The sequence below is a fragment of the Vespa mandarinia genome, chromosome 11 (genome assembly GCF_050613455.1).
Source record: "Vespa mandarinia isolate Hongniang chromosome 11, ASM5061345v1, whole genome shotgun sequence".
NCBI classification, from domain to species: domain Eukaryota; kingdom Metazoa; phylum Arthropoda; class Insecta; order Hymenoptera; family Vespidae; genus Vespa; species Vespa mandarinia.
Genome location: NC_140820.1, coordinates 6,765,484 through 6,783,962, shown reverse-complemented (window position 1 = coordinate 6,783,962; position 18,479 = coordinate 6,765,484). Strand labels below are relative to the sequence as shown.

Here is an 18,479-nt window from a genome sequence, read left to right as displayed (position 1 = left end):
ATATGTATTATACAAGTGGATAGTATTTCGAGAGGAAAGGGTTAGTAAAATTAAAGAAAGAAAATAAATAAAAATGGCGTAATGAAATGGTGAAAATACGACTTCCGCTGCACAAAGTTGCAAAGGATTTTTACGATTTTTCTCTATTGTTACTCTTTCATGGTCTTTCGATTCCAAACCGTGTAATAATTTTTCGACAAGACGAATTTTATAACACGAAGATCTTGAATTATCCTGAAAGGACTGGAATAATTTGTGATGATAAAATTATCATTGCAATTGTAATTAGTAACGTTTTAATAATAATAAAATGAATTGGAACGGTGTACGAAAACTAAACTAACGAATTTAATCAATAAAATACTTTTAAACATGTATTGTGTATTCTAACCTACGTTCATGTTCGCACAATTAGTATAGCGATAGTAACATGGATTACTATATTATTGATTTAAAAAAATTATTTTCTTGTTGCGCCCCAATAAATAAACTCAAACAAGTGGTGCGTAGTAGTTATTTTTGTTATCGAATAAATTAAATAATTGGATAATTCTTATTTACATTTTCTTCAGTTCCAGAAATTGAAGAAAGAAAAGGAAAATGGTATGATTAGTATAGATGTTCAAAAAAAAATTTTAGATAATACAGTGAATAATATCTTGATTAAACAATACCCCGTTAAATATTCCTATCAGAGAACATTTATTAAGTTATTAATTGGCGAGGTATTAATGTATGTTTTAATATTAAAAAAAAAAAAACTTATTTATAGCATTCTTTTTTTTTTTTTTATAGTTAGAACAAAACGGTGATGAAATAGACGATGATGTTTTTGTTGCCTATTGCAATTTAGTATCAGTATCTGAAAAAGATCTGCATTATCGTCACTTTTTACAAGAACATGGTGATTTACAATATATTACAATACAAGAAAGTATAAATATTATATCCAAGGGAACAACTGGATTATGCGTTTGGCAGGTAGATTTGTTATAAATTGTTAAAAACAATATTATATCGATTGCATTTTTATATACATATATATATAAACGAACAGGGTGCTTTACATCTGGCAGGATGGTGTTTTAAAAATAGAAATCAGTTTTATGGTAAAAATATCTTAGAACTTGGATGTGGAGTTGGACTAACTGGTTTGAGTATTATAAATGCTTGTACACCCAAGCAATACATATTTTCTGATTGCCATGAAAGTGTTCTAGATATACTTTGTGATAATGTGAGATTTAATTTATCACTTATTCAAGATAAAATATCCGATGAAACTCTTGCATTAAATGATAAATTAAAGTTACGTATTAAATATAATGATTCAGATATAAAAGTAATAAAATTGAGATGGGAGGATATAAACAAATATATCAGGGAAGATATGACAGCAGTTCATGACGTTATTATAGGTGCAGATATACTTTATGAAAGCACTTCTTTTTATTCATTAATAACTGGATTAAATTTTCTCTTAACGTCTAACAACTATGCCATCATCGCCGCGACAATACGTAATGAGGATACAGTAAAAAAGTTTCTCAATCAATTAGGTATTTTTTTAATAGTAAATAAATTATAAGTATTATTAATTGAAAGATTCATTATATTAATAATAATTTTGATTATAGGAGAATATAATCTTACTTACCTGGAATGTGATATACCAGAACAAACAGTTTCAATCGAATCAACTAATGTACCTGTAAAGATACTACAGATATTTAAACAGGATTGAGATTGAATCGAATTAAAAAAAAAATATATATGTATATAAACATTGTTACGTTTAATTATTATTACGTTCGTTGTATTATATTAATTGAATAAGAAATATATTTATTTTTTATTGAACCATTAATTATATTTATTACTAATGTTTTATGGTAATCTTTTGTATTTATAAATAACAAATCGCGTTAAAAATATTTATAAAAGTATTAAACGATAACTAGCTTATTTGCAAAAAACTTTATAGCTAATAATATTTAACAATTAATATTTTAATAACTCAAAACCACTTCCGCTTATTGTTGTGGCGTTTGAGCTTCACTTCAGTCTCATCCACGTCCTTGTCGGCATCCTTTTTAGATAATTTTTTAAACTTCTTCTCTTTTATCTTTTCTTTTATTTTACTTTTTTTCATTTTTGTGGAATTAGAAGAAGAATCATTATTACTATTGGTAGCATCGCTTTTGTTTCTAGCTATAGAAGCATTAACGTATAATTATTCATCTTAAAACATTTATTTTACAGCATTATCTTATTAATTTCTACGATATATTATATTTACCAGCAAATAATCCCATATGTTTGTGAATACTCTTATCTTCCTCGACTGCTCTTTTACGATCCATTTCTAAACATTCTACTATTTCATTTCTCCTTTCTACGATTTCTACTAACCTACAAAAATTTAATTTTTATTATATATACATATAATAAAAAAATAGTATAGTGTATTAGCAGTATAATATATATATATATGTATATCATAATCGATCACGTATACTATAATAAAGGCCGTGATCATCTCTATTGAAAATTTATATTATATTTTATATTATATTTATATTATAATACCTTTGTATTAAAGCCTCTTCTCTCTGTTTATCGAAATCCGTTTTTGTAGCTTCTGGTTGGTACATAAGACAACGTATTTGATATTCAACATCAGCATGTTCCTCTTCCAATCTTTGTTGCCTACGTAGTAACATTAATTCAGCTTGTCTCCTAAACAATTCGTTTTTTTCATTGACCAAAGCAAATAATTCTAAAATGAGTTCTTCGACGTCCATACTGAGAGAAGATTCTGAAAGAATTATTTTATTTAACATAAAATTCGAGTGATAAAAAAAGAAACTGTAAGTAATATTTCATTAAGAGTTTACCATCAACTCGTGGCCCTGTTTCACATTTGTCTCTAATTAATTGTTCCAAACGTACACCCTGTCTTTCTAAACCTTGCTGTTGTAATTCTATTTCATCCAATTCTAATTTGACGTCTTTCATGGACATAACTTTGATCTAGAGAAAAGATAAAATATAAATATTAGAAAATACCGGAAAGGACAAATTTTTAAATATTATATATATATACACATATATATAAAGAACAAAAAATATATCTGATATATATATATATAGGTAATTTCAAATTATTTATATATTATAAAGTCAATAATTTCTATTAATTTAATTATAATTTTTTATAACTTAAATTTTTAATTATAATAAAATAAATATATTATTTTCTCTATTTTATTAATTTTTTAATATTCATTAAATATTTATTTAAATATTTAATTTATTAATTTTATTATTTAATTAAGTTTTTATATATTATTCTTTAATATATTTTATATAAATTTTTATATATATATTTATAAAACTTCGGAAATAGCAAAAAAAAATATATATATATATAAAATAAAATATATAATATATAAATATATCACGAACATGAGACGAAAATGCTTAGCTTCTAAATAATGAAACGATATATCCATACTTTTCTACGGTGTGGTGTAGGACGTGGCGGCGCTGGTCCCTTCTTCCTTTTCCACTTTCCTTGAACACTCTTATCCGGATAAGATTTAAATTGTGGGCTTTCTACGCAGGAAACACTAGTCAAACTCTGTCTGTTTCTGTTGGCCTCGTCCTTGTTATTCTTCTGATCTTCCCACATATTTACACGTGTATCATCGCCGATATCATCGGCCTGATTTATCGGAGATTCTTCAAAAACCAAAGAAGTATTGACGGATGCATTCGGAGTGCTCGTAGGTATAGGTGGAGGAGGAGCTGGCTTCGCCTTTCGTGTTCGTGGTGTAGTACGGGGAGACACGCTCTGATAATCGAAAAAAGAAAAAAAAGAATAAAAGAGCATGATATAGAAAACGGATGAAGGAAAAAAAAAACAAACGAGACAGTCATTTCAAAGTATATAATATAAGTAAGAAACGTACACGATAGCCAGTGGAAGAGAACAGTTCCTTGGCCGTTGGTGGCAACGGTGCTGGTTTTTTCTTCCTATATGTTCCACCTGGCGTTGAGGTCGATTCCGAACTAGTTATTGAGCTATTTGATGCATAAACGCCTCTACGATTCAAATTGGATTTTCGTTGAATCAATCCCAGCTCGGTTGTATTTCTACGATTAAAAATATGTATTCAAATATCTTTTTGGGATTTGATAATACTTCAATTTTATAGATAAACAGGTACATATTTAAGGTTGTCAGAATATTACTATGAAAGAAGTCATTTGAAGATATGAGAATGACAGTAACAATAAAAAAAAGAAAAAAAAAAGTAAAAAGAAAAAAGAAAACATACGTGATAGTACGTGGCTTGGGTATAGGCACTGTACCAGATACCACGATTCGTTTATTCTCCGTATCACTTTCATGTTCATCTTCCTCGTCACTGGAGAATGGATTGAGACTGATCTGTGGTGCAGTCAAACGCCGTTTAGCCGGTAGAACCGTGACTGGTAGTTTCGATTCTGGCAAAGGAAGCTCATTCTCTACTTTATCTTCGTCTTCTTCATCATGAGTAATATCGTCATCAAACGGATTAGTCGAGATCTTGCTAATGCTTTTAATGCTATTATTCACAACAGTATGATATTCTTCCTCATTTTCTTCGTCGCTTTTAAAGGGATTTAATTCTTCTGGATATTTTTCACTTGTCCCATGAGCAGTTAAGAAGGTAAGGCTGCCAACTGAATTATTTAAAGAATCTTGGATTCTACAATCATCCTTAGTTTCGTTACTCTCATCCATGGGACATTTAATAGCTTCCTCCTTTGGCACATTGTTTCTCCTGTTTGCTCTTACAGGTGGGGACGGTATTTGAACTTTATTCGAATCACTATGCGAAAGCGTCGTTTCATTTTGCAAAGGTGTCGCCGAGCAATTCGAATGAATAATTGACTCCGATTCTGGAAGCGAATTATTAATAGCTTCCTCTTTGGAATTCTTGGTATCTTCGATACTCGACAATCTCGGTCGAGGTCGGTCATCGAGATTCGTCGATTCCTCCGTACGAAGGACTTCCTTATTCTTCTTCTTCTTCTCCTCTTCCTCCTCTTCCTCTTCCTCCTCCTCCTCCTCCTCCTCTTCCTCTTCCTCCTCCTCCTCCTCTTCCTCCGCCTCCGCCTCCGCCTCCGCCTCCACCTCATCTCCTTCCTCTAATTCTTCATTCTTCTCTCCAGAGAATATATTTCTCTTTGTCCTTTCATCCTCGATATTCTCGTCATTTCTCTCCGAGAACAATTGACTCGCCATAAAGTCGAGCCTCATTCGTGAGGTCTGCGATATCAGATCTGGTATCTGTGCGTCTACCGATCGTTTCCTAGCAAGAACAACGACATTTTCATCGTCCTTTAATTCTAATACCATCTTCCGTTCTGTTTTTTCTTCATCACTGAGAGACCTTCGGTGGCCATTACCGGAAACTCGGTTATCCACCACCATATCCGTCATTTTCACTTCTTCCTTTTCTTCCTCTTCTTCTTCTCCTCCTTCAACCTCTATTTCTTCTTCCTGTTCCTCTTCTCCTTCTTGTTCTTCCTCGTTACCTTTGTCGCTATCTTTTTCTAAACGACGATTCGTCAATAATGATAACGACGACGTCGATGACGATAAAAAGGTCCTCTCTTCGTCGGGACAGGTCTCGCAGCAATACTGGCCCTCCTCAGTCTCGTAATAACTGTCAGGCATCAATTGGTTCCCACAACGGGCACAACGGAAGCAGGTACGATGGTAGGCTGCGTGTCCGATCACCAGCTTCTCCGCGAGGAAAACCGGAAGTCCGCACGACGCGCACGGATCTCGACGCATTCCCAGACGCGACCCCACCTATATTAAGAAATTCATGCTTATTAATATTTATCTTTTTTTTTCTTTTTTTCCTTTTCTTATCATTTTTCTTTTATTTTATGTGTATATATATTTTTTTTGTTTGTTTGTTAATCACGTTTTTCTAGAAAGAGAGAGAAAGAGAGAAAGAAAGAGAAAGAATGTTACTATTCTTGATTATTATTGTACTATTAATTAAAAAGAAAATTTGTATTTAAAGCACAAACCTGAAAATGTATTGTACAAATGTGTAATGTGTCTGTGTATATACGTCATAATAAAGTCAAACACTTTTTTCTATATTATTTCGTTTGTATTAGATAAGCATTAAGTATTATGGGATTCTTAAATTTCGAAAATAAATTTCATAGATCGAGAGATAAAAAATGACTTTAATTATTTTTATATTATAATTTAATTTAACAAAGAAAATGTTAACTAACGTGAAAAGTAATCATCTATAAAGCATATTCTACGTTATTCTACCCATATGCATATGCGTACTGTCAATGATCATGTCCCCTTTTTTCTATGTTGTAAGTAAATTTCTATAAAGAGAATGATTTTAATTAGTTATTTTGAGTTATTGTTATTATACTATTTATAAAAAAAAAAGAAATTTTCTGATTTTAGCAAAAAAAAAAAAAAATAAAAAAAAATAAAAAAGAAACTGTATTTACGATATATCTTATGTACAACAATAATCAAATCAATTGAACATATTCTATACACAACGTTTCTATTTGTTGCATTTTATACTTTGGCATCATGCTTTCCTCCATTTTATAAATAAATCTTATAGATTGAGAAAGAGAGAGAAAGAGAGAGAAAGAGAGAGAAAGAGAGAAAGAAAGAGAGAGAGAGAGAGAGAGAGAGAAAGAGAGAGAGAGAGAGAAAGAGAGAGAGAGAGAGAGAGAGAGAGAGAGAGAGAGAGAGAGAATGATTTTATATAATTCTCTTAACTATGAATTGATACTATTAGTTAAACTAAACAATTTTATAAAACAAAAGAAAGAAAATAAATGCAAATAAAAGAAAACAATAAAATCAATTTATAATATATCTATATACACACACCATAATTAAACTGATTTTTTATGTATAAGATACTATACTATTTCATATACCATATATGCATATATTACATATACTTTACGGATGCATATACTGGTTATCACCCTCCATCTTGTAAGTAAATCTTATAGATTAAAAGTGTGTATGTGTGTGTGTATGTGTAAGAGAGAGAAAGAGAGAGAGAGGGAGAGAGAGAAAAAGATAGTGAAGCCCGCTTATTTCCATTACCACTTCGTTACACCTTTTACGTTGAAGAAACGATAGGATAGAGCCGAGTTACGTCGTTCCTTTTCTCGCCAGCTCATATGCAAATTCGACGAGTACGAGTTAACGAGTTTATCTGCCGACTCTTGTTAGGAGACTCACGTTAATACCGCACAAAACCACGACGACATTGTCGCCAGTCGTGTTAATTTATGTAGATTCGAGTTATGTACTTGCCAATTTTTTATTTTATTATTATTATTATTATTATTATTATTATTATTATTTTTATTATTATTATTATTGTTATTATTGGTATTATTATTATTATTATTATTATTATTATTATTATTATTATTATTATTATTATTATTATTATTATTGTTACTATTATTATTGAAGTTTTATATTTGAATATGCGTACTTACTGTAATATCAATGAACGATTTATTTGACGATTTTTAGTGTCCAAAACTGAATGTTATATAGAATCCGTATTATAAATAACTATGTGTATGTTAAAAGCTTATGCATGGTGTCCAACATCACTTTATCGATAGTTTTTAAATTTATTTTTAAATAATAAATTTATTATATTATGAATAATATAATAAATAATTATCAATAATATAATAAAATATTATCTTTTCTGCACGATGCAAATTTCTAATCAAAGACATTTTAACATTATTTCAATTGTCAGAACTAAAAATGTTATTAACATATTTCTTGTTAATTTATTTATACTTGTTAATCTATATAAAAAAAGTTAAAAAGTTAAAAATAAAAAAAGAGAAAAGAGAAGAATAAAGAGCTTGAATTATACATTTAAGATCCAAAAAAGAAACACGAAAAATAAAATAATTTTGACAAGTAGATATACCTATTTCTTCTTTTACGTATTAATATTTTATTATTATTATTGCATTTAATTGTAAAGCTAATTTCGTTTTACGAATAAAAACAGAAAGAAAAAAGAACAAGAAAGAAAACATAACTCATTACGATTGATCAATGAATGAATTGCAATTTTTTATTTCGAGCACTAATACGTTTTGTCGTCACCAAAAAGAAAAAATATAAAAAAAGAAAAAACCAAACAAACAGATTAAAAACACACGTTATGAAGAAACAAGTTTTCCTTTTCTTTTTCTTGTTGTTATTTTTTCTTTTTTTTTATTTTCTATTTCTTTCTTTCTTTCTTTCTTTCTTTTTTTTTGTTTTCAAAAATTCATCCCAAAGGCGGGAGAACGAGAAAATAAAGACGCAATGCAGAAGTATCGTGTGGTGGTTGGTACTACTCGAGTCAAGTGGAGAGAAGAAGAGACACTACGAGAGAGTGTAGTGACCGTGCGCCCGATTTCTATTCGCTTCTCATCGACGCGTGCGTTCCTCCTGGCTTTCCTTCCTTCCCTTTTGTTTTGTTTTGTTTTGTTTTCTTTCCTTTTCTTTTATTTTCTTTTATTTTCTTTTCGTTTGCACGCACGAGCCAACGACGTATAAATAGAATAGCGTGCCACCGTGCCGATAGGAACCTATAACCGACGCGTCTCTTCTTAATCGTTTTATCTCATTTTCTTTTCCTTTTTCTTATTTTCTGGTTTCTTCTTGTTAAGTTTCTCAACAAGTTTTCATTTTTTTAAACCAGTTAACAACACGTTGACCGTCACGAATGTTTTGTTAATCTCGTTTAATTTAACGTTCGTAGCCGTAATACAATTATTATTATTATTATTATTATTATTATTATTATTATTATTATTATTATTAACACAGCTATATTTATTGATAATTTATTTTATTTTTTATTTCAATGTTTAATTTGTTGAATTTTGTTTATTTTATTTTCGGAGCTATAATAAAATGTTTATTATTATAAATATATTTATAATGATAAGTTATTTCTTTGTTCGGTATAATTATCCTACAATGCGCTCGCACTTTATCTTAAAAAAGTATTAATATGCTAAAAACGTTAAATTTTTTTTTACGAAAATGTTAAAAAAATTGCAGAAACAATATTCTCAATATTTACCATCGGTCACATTTTTTTATTTATATACTATTTTAATAAAGTTCATAGGTAATTTTAATTTCTATGAAATATTATGAAATCAATGAAGAGGGACGAACTGTGGTGATTAACATTCAAAATAATAATTTACGTATACGTAAGTAGACATTGTTTTGCATTCATATTTAAAAATTGAATTAAATTGATCAATTGAATAGAATATTTTTAACAACGTAATCAACGTGTTAATCTTATTCATCTTATTATCTTTAAGATTATTCGTCGATAATCTGGTACTACGTAAGTCAATATTTCTTACGAAATGCTAGAGAAAATAAAATAAAGTATTATTCGTTTCGAAAGCCTGCAGTTAACGAGAATTTTTAAAATATTTAAAAATTGCTAAAGATAATCTAAACTAATCGAAGAAAAATAAACTGACGACAATTTGTGTATCTTTCAAAGTTATGTTGTACTATATCTTTTTTTTTTATAGTCGTTGACAAATACAAAATGTAAATAGGAAATTCTAAAAGGAAACACAAAATACAATTTACACGTATTCACAAATTCAAAAGATTCTTATCCGATCTTTCAAATCTTTCATTTTTAAAAGGATATTCGAATATTTGACTATTTACGTAATGTACGTATAATGTTATATATTACATACATTAAGAAGGGAACGAATAAACAATAATTTCTTTGGCTTATTTAAAAAGAAAAAAAAGAAAAACAAAAAGAAAATAAAGAGAAAACGAAACAAAGAGACAAAGAGAAAAGGAATTTCTTTAAATTATTGTAGTACATGTACCTTTTATTACGAACATAACCTAAAATTTAATTCTCGTTTTTTCCAATAAGATTAAAAAGAAAAAGTATATATATATATATATATATATATATATATATATATATATATACGTATATAAAAAAAAGAAACAAAAAAATTATCGAACCCACTTATATAAGATAATAATATATAAATAAATAAATAATAAAATAAATAATAAAATAAATAATAAAAATAAAGATAAATAAATAAATAAACAACCAAAAAAAAATAAAATAAGCGAAAGGTGTTTGATGTTAATGGATGTTACTTGGAAATAGGGGATTTAATTTTGCAACGATATTACGTCATGCATATCAAAGCGTAATGAAAAAAAGAAAAATAAAGATTGAAATAAAAAAAAAGATAGAGAAAAACATATGATAACTAACAAGAGCATGCAAGATTTCCCCAAAAAGAAAAGGAAAACAAAAGAAAAAAAAAAAGAAAAAGAAAAAATAACAAAAAAGAAACCGAGAAAAAGAAAAGAAAGGAAAAGAAGAGAAAAGAAAAGATGAAAAAAAAGGAAAAAAAAAGATACAAGCAACAAAACAATAAACGACAAAGCGAATTACCTTCTAGCAGAATATTTCAGGTTTATATTGCCCCATTAAGTCCAAGCTTTCCTCCTGGGGAACAAAAATAAACGGTGAGAGAGGAGTTAACACGTGTTTCTAATAAGAGGACGAGAGCGACGAATGGCTGGTCGCGTTTAGTTCGTGCGTTTTAAATAATAGACTGACTTTTCGTCGGTATTAAACAACGAAAATAAGTAAGAACGATGATAACGGTAACAATGTCAACAATAACAACGACGACGACGATGACGACGACGAGAACAACAACGTGGACATTGAGAGTCACGCTTGTGAGGAAACGATGAGTCACTTTTACAATGGCCAACGGTAAAAATTATATAAATCTTTCGGAATGACACAATGTCTGTTCCATTTTCCATAACCATGATAAGATAACGAAACGAGCGTTGTACAGTTGAGAGGGTAAATATGAAAATTTCGACGAGGTTACCACTTAAATGATAAATTGTATTTTTGACCCTCTTTAATCTCTTTAAGTTCTTTTCTTTTTTCTTTTATTTTCCCTATGTAACATCAAAAATATACGTTCATACATCTGTATTATTTTAATCTTATTTTCAATTTTTCTTTCTTTCTTTTCTTTTCTTTTCTTTTTTCTTCCTCTACGACTTACCGCTGACTTTTCATAGTTATATCATTCTTTTATAATATACTTTGGATTCAGTGTCAACTTTAGACTTTTTGAATTGTTTATTTTTTTTTATTTTTTTTATGTAATTTTGAAATCACACGCTCATAAATCTGTATTATTTTAATCTTATTTCAATTTTTCTTTCTTTCTTTTTTCTTTTCTGTTCGCTACGACTTATCATTGACATTTCTTTGTTATATCATTCGTTCATAATTAATGAATTCGGTTATGCTGATTTGTTATATATTTTATATATTTGTATTTTTCGACAAATTAAAGATTTATATTACCTTAATAAACAAGAAAAATACTGTTTAATAATTATAAAAATTTGTATAATTCTTTTTTTTTTTTTTTTTTTTTTTTTATTGCGTTTACTTAACAATTTTTCTTTCTACCTGTCACATCATATAACTTTTTAGCTGGATGAAGATAATTTATGTCGAGTATTTTTTAAAATATTTGCATTTCTTTTTCATATGTTTTACATAAGAGAATTGAAAAATATAGGAGAAAAAATTTGAAGCGCAAAAAAGAAAAAAAAGAGATATTAATGACTATATATAATTATATCAATAAGAATCTTTGTTAGATACTAAATGATACATAATAAATCCTTATACGAAAAAGGAAATACTTTATTCAATAGAAATTTCTATTGAAAAATTATAAAGTAGTGAAAAAGAAAAAAAAATTTCTTTAGACTATTCTATTCTAAGATATTATATTAAAGAAAAAATTAGTTGTTACACACGAATTAAAAATAAAATAATTGTGTGTGATAATACTATTGATAATATTTATATCACACACACACACACACACACAATATCTGCTAAAGTCCTAATTATGACTTCAAAATTACACATCTCACTTTTTTTTTCTTTAAATAAACAAAACGTATAAAAATTATAAAGATCAATATTCCCTATTCAAAGTTGTATATCTGTTAATTCAACATTAGATTAATTTTGTTGTTGAATTAATTTAATTTTTAAAAGTAAATTAGAATCACAGAGAGTCAATGTATAACAATGAATATTATATGCCTCCTTCAAATATAAAATTAATTTTCTCGCAAATTATGCGGAAGATTAACGGTTCCGGTAAAACGCATTATAGGAATGTATTATTTCACTTTGAGAAAGAGACTAAGCTAGAATGATAGAATGAATGTACGAAAGTATGTACAATATTCGTTTCGGTAGAAACTCGTTGACACATATTCGAGACTCGTTATTTCATTATGGTTTTACAATGACCAATGGAGTAGCTTAATGGCCTTTCATCGCGTTACCACTCGTCTTTGATTGCCCATTTATAATGAAAGAGATAAAAATAAAAAAAGTAAAAGAAAAGAGAGAGACAGAGACAAAGAGAGAGAAAGAGAAATTTCGATGTATTTCGGAGATATATAATGTAATGTACGAGAAAGAGTGAGAAAAAGAGAGAGAGAGAGAGAGAGAGAGAGAGAGAGAGAGAGAGAGAGAGAGAGAGAGAGAGAGAGAGAATTATGCAAAAGTGCATCTCGATGATGGCATTTCGTTGTTGCAATGGTTACAAGAAGAATGACGAGTCGATGTCAAGGTAAACTGCATACGAAGCGAACGTATGTATGTTCCTCACAATACATAGCGTTATTTTGTTTTTTTTCTTCCTTCGAAGAACTTTTACGGATTACTAGAGAAAGAAAAAAACAGAAGGAGAGAAAAAGAGAGAGAAAGAGAGAGAAAGAGAAAGAGAGAGAAAGAGAAAGAGAGAGAGAGAGAGAGAGAGAGAGAGAGAGAGAGAGAAAGACGGATGCATCATATCGGGGTGCGCCCATGAACGACCTATATATCGAGAAGATTCTCGAGAGCAGATACTCTCTTCGAATGTTGGAACGCAGTTGATTGCGAAACAGAGATATATAAGAAGGTGAGAAAGATAAGAATCTTCTGCCTTTCTAAAGGCACACGATTGATCGATCGATCAAGAAAAATGATACAATCGAGAAGAAAATGTGAAAGAAAAATGAAAAGAAAAGGAAATGAATACTGGCGAGAAGGGGTGTGGATGAATGAAATAAGAAGAGAAAATGAAAAGAAAAATAAAAGAAGAAAAGAAATAAAGAAAATGAAACAGAGAAAAAAAACAAGGACGTAAAGTGATTTACAAAGAAAGAAAAAAGAAAGAAAGGGGAAAAAATGAAAGGACAATTATATAGAAAGACGAGGGAAGAAAATGAAGAGAAAAAAAAGAACGAAGAAAAAACAAGGAGAGAGTGATAAGAAAAAGGCAAAGAAAGAAAATGATTTAAAAAAAAAAAAGAAAAAAAAATAAACGAAAGATAGAAAATGAACAAAAAGAGGGGAAAGAAAATGTAATGAATGAAATGAAATAAATAAAAAAGAAGAAAAAAAGAACCAATGAAGAGAAAAAAACAATCGCCATTAATTTGATCTCGGTCACGTGAGAATATCCTCCGCCTCTTTTTATTCCTCGTAGGAGTCTATATCTCAATTACTTCTATTTAAATAATAATTATTATGAAAAAAGAAAGAAAGCTACGATATAAAGCAGCAGCGTATAGCAACGGCGTATAGTGACGCTATAACGATACGTTCCCGTTTGTTTGTATTTTGGATTATTTGGAGTTGATGATTGCGATGAAGAATTTCGCAATGGAGATATACAGGGCGGGCAAAAATATTCCGACTTAATTTTCAAATAAAGTTGTATTAATGAACAACGAAATAAAAAAAGAACGAGATTCTTTTTTTCTTTTTTGTTTTTTTTTAGAGAGAATTGTACGAAATTTTGAGTTACGAGAGTTGGTTACAAAAAGAAAGAAAACAAGTATAAATTTTCTTTTTCTATTGATTATTAAATGACACTAATTTGAAATATTTAATGAAAAAAATCGAATTAATTTCATTTAAAAATCGAAGATCATCCGGACAGCGTTACTTTCAACATAGATATTTCAACATAGAAATAAATAAATATTCTTTTTTTTCAAGTTTGTTCGAAATATTTTAACATACCCTGTACATAAATAATATGATTAAGCTCGGCGAGTAAAAAAAGTTGGTAGAATTGAGAAAAAAATGCTTCCTCGAACGATGCTTTGATCAAAAGCTTTAAAAAAAATAAAAAGAAAATAAATAAATAAATAAGAGCTCCACAAGCCTGTTGCTGCGCAACAATAATAATAATAACCATAACAACAATAATAATAAAATAATAAAATAATAATAATAATAATAATAATAATAATATTAATAATAATAATAATAAAGATAATAATAATAACTACGAAATATTAAATAATAAATATTAAATCAAATAAAAAAAATATATATATAATATATTAAGAAAATAAAACCGACAAAAGAAAGTTACGAGAAGTGAAAGATTTTTTTTCCCCTTATAGTTATAATTAAAGTCTGTTATTTTTTTTATTATTCTTAATTACTTTTTTCCTTATATTTCTAATGTTCTGATTCAATTGCATTGTTTCAAAACTTCTATGTATCGATACCTTGGCTTTTGGTGATTCTGGAACCGGGGCGATTCTTTCTTCCGTTGTTTCGACTGTTCTGTTCGTCGCTAAACGGCTAGGAGACGATCCTGAAATAAATTGAAACTGGCTTTAAATACATCTTCAATTTTTACATTATTAATTAATTATTATTCGTAAACAATAATTTTAGAGATTTTTATTTTATCAACATTTCTTCTTTTATCGTGCACTTAATGACTATTGTTTCTCATAACGAGAAATTTGAATTTCACGATTTTTGGAATACCGATTATATATTTTGTAGAATCGAAAAAAAGAAAAAAGGAATAAATATAAAAATACTATACTAATGCAAAAAAAAAGAATTCCAATAAAATTAAATAATTCGTAATTTCATTTCCATTAATAATAAGATCGAATAATCATAAGATTGAACAGATATGAAACGATATTGATAAACGTTATTAAATGTTACAATTAAAAATTCGTTAAAATAATTATCATAAAAACATGACACTCATAGAAAACAGAAGTATTTTTAAATGTGATATTAAATTCTTCGATTATAGAACAACGGATGGAATATAACGTTATAAATATAATAATTTATAATTAATTTTCAACATCTGTTATCTATAATAACTGTGAAAAGAGATGAAACAATATTGATAAATATTAATAAATGTCAGCAAAATAATAAACGATATTTTAACGATTCAAAATGTCAACTCTCTCTTATACACACTCATAATACATACACACACACACTCTCTTTCTCTCTCTTTCCCAATGCCTCCGCATTTCTCCCTTTTCTCTTAGTATACATACATAATGACGACAGACATAGCAGCATACAGCAATATGTTAATTGAGAATCTTAAAAGTATATACTCCCGTCTGCCAGCTGAGTTTCGCAATTACTCATAAACTTTGACAGGCAGGAAATTTAATTTCACCAACGAGTTACATTTATATACATACATATGTTCCGAAGACTCGACATATTATTAAACATAAATTCGATCGTTAATCGTCATATCTGTCTTCTTGTCTCTCTTTCTCTTTCTCTCTTTTATAAATACGAGAACATTTTCTATATCTGATAAAATGTAACACCACCAACGAGATTATTGCCATGTAACGTGTCGTATATCGAACGTATTGAGAAAAATGAGATTAAAGTATAGCAAAAATGCAAAGAGAGCTCGTTGTTATGAATACAAATGAAAGATATTATAACGATTGAATGTTGACTTTATGGTTGTCACCTCGCTTTGATCTTTTGTCATTGTTGTTTTCGTCGCAAACACGGAACGCTAGAGGAAATTGGATCGTGATATTGAAAATAATACGTAGTTACATTTTCCTGTCCTCGATGAAGAAAAAAAGAGAGCGAGAGAGAGAGAGGGGAGAGAGAGAGAAGAGAGGGAGAGAGAGAGAGAGAGAGAGAGAGAGATAGAACACAATGTAAATTTCATGATCTAGACGTACGATAACAACAAGGCGATTCAACAAGTGTCTAGAAAATACTATGTATCGTTTAACGTAAGTACATATTTTTGAATCTAAGGGCAAATAAAAAGGAAAGAAAAAGGAAGAGAGGGAGGGGGAGAGAGAGAGAGAGAAAACGAGAAATTCGAACAAAATGAATAGAAATCTGTGGAGAACTCAACAAGTGGCCGTTCAAGCTTTTAAAGTCATCCTATACGTATATTTCTGTATACTATTAAATATATATATATATATATATATATATATATATACGCGTATCAATATGTACTAATAAGAACTTAATTATCACCTAACAAGGACACTCATAAAGAATTTCAGCAACTTTATTTGCCACGAGCTTATTAATAAGTCAAGAAGCAAATTTGTTCTTTGGACGAGAAATCAGAGACATCTTTTTGCGAAAGAAACTTTCTCGTGAGTTTATAGAGTCGTACTTGTTTATCATCGTTTTTTAAATAGTCGTAATAAATTAAAGTTCAAAAAAAAAAAAAAAAAAAAAAAAAAAGAAAAAAAAGAAAAAAGAAGAAAAGAAAAAAAGAAAAAAAAAAAAAAAGAAAAGACCGGATAAACGTTCATCATTCAAGGAACTTTCTATGTTATCGTAGAACTTTCCAACGTAAGAATTTTTTTTCTCTTTTTTCCTTTCGTTCGTTCGTACGTTTGTTCATCGAATACGAAAGAGCGCAAAAAAAAAAATACAGAAAAAAAAAACAAAAGAAAACGAAGAGAGAAAAAATGTGAGTAATTAATTCCGCGAGCGTGTTTTGTCTTTCACGATTTTCTTCTTCGTGGATTTTGACGCACGGCTCTTGTACGAAAAAAGAACAAGAAAGGGCCATTCTTTTCTCCGTGGCGTTCATTATCTCGAACGAGCTGGTTCAAGAGAATGAGGGATTAATCTTAACGACAGAGGAAACTGCATGAGAGACGTCAATCTGCGAGAAACAATGGAAGTTGCACACATATATATTCATATATATATATATATATATATATATATATATATATATATATATATATATATAATATGTATATACACAGATGCGTGCACATATACAAATATAAATATAAATATATATATAGGCAATTCTCAAGTGCATCATCATGAAAGGGAGAAAGTAAGCTAGTAATTCACCAACGTTCTATTTATAAATATATTTGTATATACTGAGAGTACTGTAATTTGTATGGAAAAGAAAAAAAAATTTTTAACTGGAAAAGAAAGAAGAAAAAGAATAATAATAAACGTAGATTTTAACATTGAATATTCTCGACTCCATCGTAAATTTATAACGACGAACTTTATCATTCTATGCGCACTTTCATTCGCATGAAAAAATAAATTAAAAACAAAAAAGGAATAATAATAATATAATAATAATAATAATAATAATAATAATAATAATAATAATAATAATAATAATAAACATAGATTATGACTTTGCATATTCTCGATTCGACTAGTCGTAAATTTCTAACGATGAAGAACTTTATCATTCTATGCATATTGTCATTTATATGAAAAAATAAATTAAATTAAATTAAATTAAATTGAAATTAAAAAAAGAAGTGATAATAATAAACGTAGATTATGATTTTGAATAAACGAACATTTCTAACGTTAATGAAATTTATTATCATATGCTGTAATTCGTACGAAAAAATTAATTAAAATAAGAATAAACGTATGGCATACGATTGTTGAATATGATCGGTTTGATGATCGAAAATTTTTAATAAAGAAAAATTTTATTACGTTAATTCTCTGCAAACTAATTTTGTTTTGTTTAAAAAAGAAAGAAAAAGAAAAAAAAAGAAGAAATTAATATCATATAACACAAAACTTTTACGTATAATTTGTACTAATATTAACTATACCATATACTTATAATGTAACTTATACTTAATCTCTAACAATTAATTTTTTAATAGAAAATATTCAAAGACTGCGTTATCAAATTCTAAATCTACGTTTGAATACACAAAATTTCTCTTTGAAACAAATTATTACGAAATATTTTCTAGCTCACGTTTTTTCGATTTTTTAATGTATTTAATATTAAAACAATCTTTTCTCTTAGTTTCTTTTTTTTTCTCTCCATTATACAAGGTGATACTTTAAATATGATACGAAAAAATATTAACGAAAGAAACTGTTTTATAGAAATCCAACGATGTATTGATTAATGACAAAATATTTTTGAAATTTCAAGATTATCGATGAGTGGACATATTTTTA

General features: G+C 28.3%; 2 protein-coding genes across 7 annotated transcripts in view; one reads left to right on the top strand and one right to left on the bottom strand.

The window, feature by feature from the left end:
* The first annotated feature begins 91 nt into the window (after positions 1-91).
* On the top strand, positions 92-1,861 carry LOC118450425 (protein-lysine N-methyltransferase EEF2KMT). The gene is made up of 5 exons (XM_035886201.2): positions 92-502; positions 573-725; positions 796-981; positions 1,058-1,559; positions 1,638-1,861. Exons 1-5 carry the CDS (start codon positions 431-433, stop codon positions 1,742-1,744), a joined length of 1,020 nt encoding a protein of 339 aa, XP_035742094.2. The 5' UTR covers positions 92-430; the 3' UTR covers positions 1,745-1,861.
* MICAL-like (protein) overlaps positions 1,845-18,479 on the bottom strand; it is a 61,981-nt gene continuing 45,346 nt past the window's right edge. For 4 of the 6 annotated variants that reach the window (XM_085660307.1, XM_085660308.1, XM_085660309.1 and 1 more), the window contains 8 exons: positions 14,747-14,835; positions 4,344-5,869; positions 3,975-4,158; positions 3,518-3,856; positions 2,898-3,033; positions 2,590-2,818; positions 2,300-2,412; positions 1,845-2,211 (listed from right to left, as the gene is read on the bottom strand). In XM_085660307.1, coding sequence (XP_085516433.1) covers positions 2,018-2,211; positions 2,300-2,412; positions 2,590-2,818; positions 2,898-3,033; positions 3,518-3,856; positions 3,975-4,158; positions 4,344-5,869; positions 14,747-14,835 — 2,810 coding nt within the window. In that variant the 3' untranslated portion in view covers positions 1,845-2,017. Of the gene's footprint in view, positions 2,212-2,299; positions 2,413-2,589; positions 2,819-2,897; positions 3,034-3,517; positions 3,857-3,974; positions 4,159-4,343; positions 5,870-10,568; positions 10,761-14,746; positions 14,836-18,479 lie in introns of those variants that run through there. The other 2 variants (XM_035886195.2, XM_035886194.2) reach the window with 2 other exon arrangements.

Bases quoted from the DNA above. Each gene is read 5' to 3' on its own strand.
- LOC118450425 (XM_035886201.2), top strand. From the start codon at position 431: ATGGATTACTATATTATTGATTTAAAAAAATTATTTTCTTGTTGCGCC. The intron at 503-572 runs GTGCGTAGTAGT...CATTTTCTTCAG, and splicing joins TAAATAAACTCAAACAAGTG to TTCCAGAAATTGAAGAAAGA. The intron at 726-795 runs GTATTAATGTAT...TTTTTTTTATAG, and splicing joins TTAAGTTATTAATTGGCGAG to TTAGAACAAAACGGTGATGA.